This window comes from Sinocyclocheilus rhinocerous, unplaced genomic scaffold (assembly GCF_001515625.1).
Source record: "Sinocyclocheilus rhinocerous isolate Xijiao unplaced genomic scaffold, SAMN03320098_v1.1 scaffold868, whole genome shotgun sequence".
Lineage (NCBI taxonomy): Eukaryota > Metazoa > Chordata > Actinopteri > Cypriniformes > Cyprinidae > Sinocyclocheilus > Sinocyclocheilus rhinocerous.
This window is the reverse complement of record NW_015650768.1, coordinates 46,528-56,112: the sequence shown is the minus strand read 5'-3', so window position 1 is coordinate 56,112 and position 9,585 is coordinate 46,528. Positions and strand designations below refer to the sequence as shown.

Sequence of the window (9,585 nt, the reverse complement as noted above, 5' to 3'; positions counted from 1 at the left end):
ATTTTCCTCGTATTATTTCTGAACACATAATATGTATAAGACAAGTTTGTACAATATGTAGTTGTAGTTTTTGCATCTTTTCTGCAAAGATATTTAACAAGTGATTTGTTTAACATTTACATCATGTTAACAACCTCATGTGTGCTGCACTTGGAATAGAATTTTCTTTAACTAGAGGGTTAATAAAGAAAAAGTAACTTGAATCATGTTGTAGTAGTTACATTTTCAAGTTGACTAGTTAAAAATCGAGAATCGGTCAAACATTCTGGAAAAATCGAGATTTAAATTTCAGCCCTAGGTGACAAACGCAACAATTTAATTCTAGAATCAAAGAATGTTCTCTAAAAGAACTAGAACGAGTTAAAGTTGCAGTATGGTGAATAATATAATAGCTGAAGGACGTTGCTCATTGTGTTCAGCTATGACTACATTCACAATATAATACGGCTGTATGTATAAAGCACAATTGATGATTTTCATCAGTTTCAATGTGGCTTATCTGGTCTGATTTGTTTGTAAGAAGTATCTTTACTGATGTAGTTTGCAGCAGCGCCTCCTTCAAGTATTTGTGTTGAATGGAGAGGCCATGAAAACATTTTATATTCCTCCATCTGCACTTTCTGTTGTGGCCTGTCCTTGAATGAGAAGTGCTATGTTTCCTTAAGCACAATTCTGCCTTATTCACAAAGCTTTTCAGACATTGAAATATTGAGCTGTGGGTTTATTCCTTAGCAGAATGACAGATAGACAGATTTATATGTGCTTAAAGAGAAAAACAGGAATTATGATTGTTGGTTACATTTAAGCTGTATTTATTTGTATTTGATTCTGTTGTTGAATTTCATGTGAATGTAGTTTAGTTATTCAAACACCACTGTTACTATAGTTATATTTGTTGTTAGTACATTAAATATACATTTACCGAAGGCAAATATAATATTATGTAAAGATATTAACTTTAAGGTCAGGATTGTTTTGTTTTGTTTTTTTGTTTTGTTTTTTTGTGTTTGTTTTGTTTTGTTTTTTGTGTTTTTTGTTTTGTTTTGTGTTTTTTGTTTTGTTTTGTTTTGTCTGAGCCAGGGTTATTATAGTCAACTAAAACTAAAATTCTATATATATTTCAAATGTAAACTTAAAACCTTAAACTTATTTTAATTCATCTAGTTTCCATTAAAACATTTCTCATTTTCATGCAGTTTAACTTGATGCACTAAAAAACTACAACTAAAACTGAAAAAAAAAAATATATATATAGACATATTTAAAAAATAAAATGACAAAAATATTTAAATTGAATCACTTAGTTACCATTCAGAACACCTTAGCAACCACATATCAAAGCCCTAGCAATGATCTTGAACATCCTAGCTTGAGGTAAACTCCACTAAAAATGAAGTTTTGTTTTTGTTATTTCGAGATACAAGATATGTTCTGTCACGGACAATGCATGTGTTTATTTATTTATTTTATTTTATTTAACTAGCATCGCGTGTCATTTGGTTTCCAAACAAAAGAAACAAAGCCTTCAGGAAACTAATGACATTTAGTTTGTGCATAAACAAAGGTGTTATATTTATACACAAGAACTTTAATATAGAACCAGCAGAGTCACTGTGTACTTTTCCAGCCGCTCTCATTGTACAAATGTTGATGCTGGTGTTACCTTCAGGGTTCTCATTGTGCGAGAGATACAGGCGTCATTTCAGATGTCCAAAACTTGCTCAGAAGTGCTGCCAACATTAGATTAAATAGAGCTTAATCGTTCCTGAATCCACTGTCCTGGTCACTCCGGTCTGGGCTGCTCCGGAGGGGTTGTTACGTGAAATTCGTGAACCATAAAGTCAATTTGTTACCAACTTTTCATGCAAAGTCCCATTTGATTAAACAAACAGACATGATTTTCCCATGGAATTGCATGCATCCCTGTGTTTTAATACTGATTTCTGTCTTGTAGCCTGGTTGGGAGTTTTTGGAGCCTCATGAATTATGCAGTCCTCACCATCCTCACCAGCTGCCTGCGCTGCCCCCTGGCTGGGAGGAGAGGCAGGACAACCTGGGACGAACCTACTATGTCAACCACGAGAGCAGGACCACCCAATGGCACAGACCCACCATCCAGTAATGATCACCCACTTTAAACAAACATTAGAAACATGCATACACAAAACCAGTAACATACACAAGACCAACACGCCATGTAAATATTTGCCTTTATCTTTTGAGTTCATTTCATTTGGCACATGGTTCTATTCAAAGTGACTAAAAGATTTTAAATAAAATAAGAGTTTTTTTTACATTTTATTTTAAAATCAAAGATAAGCTTTAAAAACCGTTTTGTTTTTATTTGTTATTTTATATAGTTTATTTATTTATTCTTGCTTTCATTTATTCATTAATTTATTCATTCTATTTTTCACTTGTTTTTTTGTTTGCCATGAATATAGCGGTGGAAACTGGCATGGCACTAAATTATAAATCAATCATATTTAAAATGTTGCTAGAGTCATGTCTGACCATCTGAATTACAGTTTACTATAATTGCTGTTAAATCTGTTTTTAGCACATCAAATATATATATTGCACTTTGACTGAGAAACAAAAAGCCATTAAGACTTTACCAGTATTTTTTGTTTTATTTTATTATTTATTTTTATTTAGTTCTGTTTTTTATATATATATAATTTTGTCTTTGTTTTTAGTATTTTGTTTTGTTTTTTTAATTGGTTTTATTTTTATTAAATTTTTCTCTTTTTTTTTTTTTTGCTTTTACTTTGTGTACATATAATGTTTTTTGTTTAATAGGTTTTTTTAGTTATTTATTTTGTCTTTATTTTTAGTGTTTATTTTGTTTTGTCAATATATTTGATTTCATTTGGTCTTATTTTTAGTATTAAAAATAAATTAAAAAATTTTCTCTTTCACTATGTATATATAATATATAATTTTATAATATAATTTTTAAAAATCATATTAAAAAAATCATAAAAAGGTAAGGAGTTTTCACAACCAGGTTACAAATGCATCATTTAGAGCATCTAAATAAAGTAGTTGTTTTTTTTTTGTTTTTTTTGTGGTATCATTGTAGAGTTAAATTTTTTGTCTTTATTTGTTTTTAGATTGATTTTATTTTATCTTTATTCATTTGTATTTAATTTAATTTTTAGTTTTATTTTATTTTTATTTTTTCTTTCACTCTGTATTACATTATTAAAAGTTGTCACATTATTATATTAAGGGTATTTTGTAAAAATCATAAAAAAAGGTCAGGAGTTTTCATAACCAGGGTATAAACAAGTCATTTTGGGCCTCTAAATACAGGTTTTTGTGACATCATGTATTTGTTTTCTATAGATTTTAAGGAAAAAATCATCAGGTCATTACTCCCTACACAAAACTCTACTGAAGTCAAATATTTTGTAATAGCTAAGACAGGATGCTTGTTTCCTTCCTCTGCTCTCTGCTGGTCAGCGGTGCCCTCACCTGCTTCATTTGAGTCTTTCTGGGTCATTTTGAGCACTGAAGTGTGTGTGTTTTGTCCTGATTTACAGGGACAGTCAAAGAGACAATGAACAGAGACAGGATACACACAGCGAGTCCCAGCGGGCGTTCCTCACACGCAGACAAATATCTGAACATGGCGAGAACCACGAGCGCAGAGAGTCACCTGAGGTACTATAAAATGTATCAGTTTCCACAAAAATATGAAGTACCACAACTGTTTTCAACATTGATAAAAATCTGAAATGTTTCTTGAGCAGCAAATCAGCATATTAGAATGATTTCTGAAGGAATGATGCTGAAAATTCAGCTTTGAATCTAAAAAATAAATTAAAGTTTAACATATATTCACATAGAGAACACTTATTTTAAATTACAATAATATTTCACTTTTTTTAGTGTATTTTTGATCAAATAAATGCAGCCTTGAAGAGACTTGCTTTCAAGAAAAAAAAAATCTTACCAACCCCAAACTTTTGAACAGCAGTGTAAGTGACAAGCAATTCAAATCAAAGTCATTCTAATGATCTACAGCAAATCACGTTTTCTAACTTCTTGCAGACATTTATGCAAGATCCCAAATGTAAATGTGGTGACATATAAGGAATATTCCTCACATTAAGCCATTGATACAAAAATCACAATGCGTATTGATGTTTTTGTGACAGATTCAGGAGACTGATTCATATGAGTCATGTTGCTCCAAGTGATACATTGACTATATGCATAATTTAGAATGACCTCAAGTGCCTTATTGCCAAGTTTTGTGCTTCCACTAGTATATCTGATATTTAAATTAAGATTGATAGTTGACCTCTATGAGTTCTGCGCAGTGATATACACAGTTTTTTTTAATTTTAGCAAAGCAATGTATTGACCAATCAACATCCAGAACCAAAACATTCCGTTTCGTGAAATGGAACATGAATATGTTGCAGCTTGTTACATTGTAATATTTAAAGCTGGTGTTACAGTAACAATATAAACAATATGTAACAGGGAGCCTTGTGTTTTCATCAGCCGCAGGGTCACGGCAGCCGCAGAGGAAGTGGTCAGACCCTAACGGTGGAAGAGCATCCTGTTCACCCCGTGGTGAGAGCATTCATACATATACTGTATCTGTCCGTGTGAGTCCAGACCGAGCCCTCGCCGTGTGCTCTAGTTTCAGCAGAATGTGGAGTGTTTTTCTTAGTCTCTCAGCGCATGATGTGTAATCTTAGCTGCCCCAGATTTCCCAGCATGCCCTGAACCTCGCAATACATCACCTCAGCTGCGGCTCCGCTCACATCTGCTCCCAGAGGACAGTGTGTTTGAGAGCCGAGCCACTAACTGATGGCTATTTGTGAACCAAACGGACGATCTGTAATGGATTGTTTCCATTTTTTGCTCTCCTCGTTTCACCCCTCTGCATTTTCGTTTCGTTACTCACTTTGTGGTTTTCTGTTCTTCCCTGTAGTTATTACCCACGTCTGCCGGGCTGCCTCCGGGATGGGAGGAGAAGCAGGACAGTAAAGGGAGAATTTATTATGTCAATCACAACAGCAGGATGACTACCTGGACACGACCGCTCATTCAGGTACATCTCAGTCCTGGTTGAAAAGATCTTGCTCTAGAGAAAGCTCTATCAGCGTTTGGTGTAGTGCTGTACGGTTTGAGGAAAAAAAAAAATAACAATTATTTTTTTTTTTTTTTTTAGTGGTGAAATCGCAAGTTGTGATATAAAATTTTATGGGCTGAACAATTAATTTGTTGGCCTGCACAATATAATAATAACAACAACAACAACCAAATGTATTTATTATTATTATTATTATTATATAGTCATACTGATATATAAATCATACTTTTTCAGCCAAGTAATAACAATAATAATAATAATTGTTTTTGTTATTATTATTATTATTATTATCATTGAGCTACATGTTTGCTGTGCTTATTTGTACAGCCGCACAATTTATTATTTTATAATATATATAATAAAATAATATTATATATATAATTCTTTTTTTAACAATAATTGTACAACAGTTTTAACTAACAATAACTGTTATTATTACTATTACAAAAAAAAAATTTAAATAAGAAATGTTACTATTGTAATATTTCACTGTAAAATTAAATAAAATTGAGTATACAAGAAAAATCATTTAATAATCATCATCATCATAATATTTTTATTTTACAGTCCAACTTTTTGTGGCTTTCTTAAATTTCTTAATTTTCAAACATTAAACCATCATGCAGTCCTAATTTGTGGCAGAATACCAGCTCATCCCTCAGACCCCTGACCTTTGACCTGTGTATTTCAGCTCATACAGCCGCCCTCTGAGGCCGCAGCAGCGGTGGCGGGTGCTGCCTTGAATCCCACAGTCTACGCTCCGCCGCTGCTCTCCCCGGATGTGTCCCCTCAGCACACACTCTCTCACTCGCCGGAGCACACGGGCCTGATGCCGGCCGGCTGGGAGGTGCGCAGCGCTCCGAATGGACGGTCCTTCTTCATAGACCACAACACTAAGACCACCACATGGGTAAGACAAGACATGATGCTGCATCATGGTAATGCCATGGTATATGACTAGTGTTTGTTTTGCTTTTCCTGTGCATGTTTTGATTGCACCATTGTTCACGCTGAGATGTACTTCCTGTATTTGCCATCCTGTTTCCTGTTCCGTCACAGGACAACCCCCGGCTGAAGGTTCCTGTGCACATGAGGAGAAGAGTCTCCCTTGACCCCACTGACCTCGGCCCACTGCCGGTAAGACGGGTGATGTCATCGCTGATGTCATAATCAGATGATGAGGTCATGATTTTAATGACATGCTGTTCAGGACAGAGGGTGAAAAGGTGTGTGTGTGTGTGTGTGTGTGTGTGTGTGTGTTGTTAAGCTATGTTTTATCTTCTGCGCATGTGCGAAGAACACCATTTATGGGTTAGTTCAGTTCAGTCCTGTATACGGAGCTGCTGTGGTTGAACGTGATGATGCAGTAAAGAATGTTATTGCTAAGAACAGCTGTGGTTATGGAGTCAACATGTGTGTTTGTTCTGTAGCCTGGTTGGGAGGAGCGAGTACATGGTGACGGCAGAATCTTCTACATCGATCACAGTAAGTGGCACATTAATAACCATGCCAATCTAAAAAACTTCTAGGATTCTGTACAATTCTTCTAGGGATCATATGTAATTTTTTTTTATTATTTAATATAATATTTTTACGAATATTTTATATTATATTTATAAACTTTTTTTTTTTACCATTTTATTTTTTACTAATTATTTGTTTATTTATTATTTATTTACATTTTTTTAAATGTTTCTAAAAATGTATTTATAACTTATTTTACAAATTGTTATTATTATTATTACGGAGCCCCGCACATGGCATGCAGGAAAAAAATTGTAGGCTAAATCATGCACACGATTTATAAATCAAGAGAACGAATTAGTAAATCGTGCGCACGATTTATTTATTTTTTCTTGCATGTCGTGTGCGGGGCTCTGTATATTATTATTATATTTATTTGCATTTTTTGTGCAATATTTTTTTTTAAATGTGTTGTTATATTTTAAAACTTTATAACCATTATTTAATTTTATTTATACCTTTTATATTCTCTTTTTTTTTTTTTTTGGTACCAATTTTAATTAAATGTTTTGTTTTGTTTTTTTAGAAACAAAAGCCACACAGTGGGAGGATCCAAGACTACAGAGTTCAGCCATCACTGGTCCAGTAAGTGGTGTTCTGTTTCTGTTAAAGGTCCTGTACGGTCAGGCATTGAAGGCCAAGTCGGCAGAAACGGGCATTAATGGATCATATTGAGAGAGACTGCTGAAGCGCACCGTGATCTTTGCCATATCTTGTTCTGAAAGTATTCTGAGCCTGAAACCCTGTACATTTCTTCCCAATGGTTTCCTGTAAGGGGTTTGTGCGTATCACGAGGGGAGGTTATATTTGTCCAGGATGAGTTGAATGATCTCTGTCGGGTCAGGAGCACTCAACATCTGAGCAGATAAGAACTCATGGATTATTGGTGAACTGATTGTGTTCTGCTTTATTTCAGGCCGTGCCTTACTCCAGAGACTATAAACAGAAATATGATTACTTCCGCAAGAAACTCAAGAAACCAGTACGTCACTCTCCTTCTTGAGCTTTGTGGTTTTTCCCGTCCCATTAACATCTTTGGTGTTTATCAAAGAATTTATCAGAATTTTTAACCCAGTTTGTTCAAGTCACTACAGATATAATAATAATACATTTATTTATTTATTTAGATGGTTTGCTGTGCTTGTTTGTATGGCCACACAATTTGGCCAAATTTATTATTATTATTATTATTACTACTATTACTACTACTACTAAATTATTCTGATTATTGTTATTATTATTACTAAATAAAATATACAAAATATTACTGATTGATGAATAAATATTATAAATATTACTAAATAAAGTATACAAAATAAAGTGTTATTATTGTAATATTTCACTGTAAATAAAATAAAAGTGAATATTTATAATAATAATAATAATATAAAATATTAATCATTATTTAACAGTCAGACTTTTTGTCTTTCCTAAACCACACAGTTATCACACTGAATGTAGTTTTAAGATTGTGTCGTTTTAAGATGGTATAAATCAACTGAATGAGTTGAATTGTGAATGTTTTTGAAGTGTTGAATGTTTATCAGTCATATTCACCTTTTTTCAGTAGTGCCATATAGACTTGTTTTCATGACTTCAAAGGCAACATGAAATCAAAAAGTGATTTTTCTGGTCTTATTTTTCAGGTGATCAGTGCACATTATTTTAAAAGCATAAATTGTTGGTTTTTATAATCTTCATGAAAAAAATTTAAAACTATTCTTGCCTCTGAATCCGCTTTTCTTCTGTGTGGGCTGGGAAAATATATTAACTAATAATAATTTGATCATCTAATATGTATGATCCAGTCAACTAAATATAAAATCAAAATCATTATTTTCTTGGGTCTCCAGGCTGACATCCCGAACCGCTTTGAGCTGAATGTGAGACGTAACGCTCTTCTGGAGGACTCGTACCGGCGCATTCTGTCCGTCAAACGCTCGGACCTGCTAAAGGCCCGCCTCTGGGTGGAGTTTGAGGGGGAGAAGGGGCTGGACTATGGGGGTGTGGCCAGGGAATGGTTCTTCCTGATCTCCAAGGAAATGTTCAACCCATATTATGGGCTGTTTGAGTATTCTGCCACGTGAGTGATCCAGCTTTATATTTCCTTCAGTCAAATTGTGTCTTTAAATACACTCTTGTGTGTTGTGCTGGCTAAGAACTAGGGCTGTCAAAAAAAATTCGAATTTCGAATATTCGTCAAATTTAAAATATAAATCCACATTCGAATGCAAAAACGTTGCATTCGAATTTTAGGTGTGCGTCAGGCAGCCTTATCAGTGGCGCACGAGATGCGATGACGATGTAAGTGTCATTGAATTTTAATGCTTTTTTTAGCTTATCCAGTTGAAGCCACTAGATGCGGCGCTGCTACGTTGTTCATTCAAAATATTGCGGGAAAAGGGAACATCAATGCGGAGAAGATGTTGTTTACGGCAAAACTTAAACTAAGTCGTTCACACAGAACGCATATTTATCGCATTTTCTAGAGGGACGTCTATCAGCGTTGCACTCGCGTCTCGCACAAGAGAGCGGCATGTTTAGAAAGCCATGTAAAATTAAAGTAAGTTCAACTTTTATAAATCATGTCTCAAGACTTTATGGCGATTTTTATCCATCCCATTGCATCTCATGTTTTTAAATGAAGAAAGTACTCGTTGTGATTGCTTTTCGGTCCTTTGTATTAAACTATACATACATGCATGATGCTGTTTTGTTTCTAATTGTTTAAGCAACTTAATTAATTATATATGGTTTATTAAACATTATTTTAAACATTATGCACTTTTTTAAAAGTTTTTTTTTTTTAAATAACAGTCATGTTATTTTATTGCTTTGAAGAAACGTGCATTAGTAATATTTTGCTCGATGCGCCCTCTTGTGGCCTCAGGAGAGAAGCCAAAAGCTTTTCTTCACCCTGACTGAAATTATGCATTAATTTAGTT

General features: G+C 33.9%; 1 protein-coding gene across 1 annotated transcript in view; it reads left to right on the top strand.

Moving 5' to 3' along the window:
* Positions 1–9,585, top strand: part of LOC107712575 (E3 ubiquitin-protein ligase NEDD4-like) — a 27,715-nt gene that overhangs the window by 12,122 nt on the left and 6,008 nt on the right. Inside the window, exons 5-14 of the mRNA XM_016517885.1 lie at positions 1,955–2,118; positions 3,549–3,669; positions 4,519–4,590; positions 4,955–5,074; positions 5,808–6,026; positions 6,176–6,253; positions 6,547–6,601; positions 7,167–7,225; positions 7,557–7,622; positions 8,494–8,723. Of these exons, the coding sequence (XP_016373371.1) occupies positions 1,955–2,118; positions 3,549–3,669; positions 4,519–4,590; positions 4,955–5,074; positions 5,808–6,026; positions 6,176–6,253; positions 6,547–6,601; positions 7,167–7,225; positions 7,557–7,622; positions 8,494–8,723 (1,184 nt within the window). The remainder of the gene's footprint in view (positions 1–1,954; positions 2,119–3,548; positions 3,670–4,518; positions 4,591–4,954; positions 5,075–5,807; positions 6,027–6,175; positions 6,254–6,546; positions 6,602–7,166; positions 7,226–7,556; positions 7,623–8,493; positions 8,724–9,585) is intronic.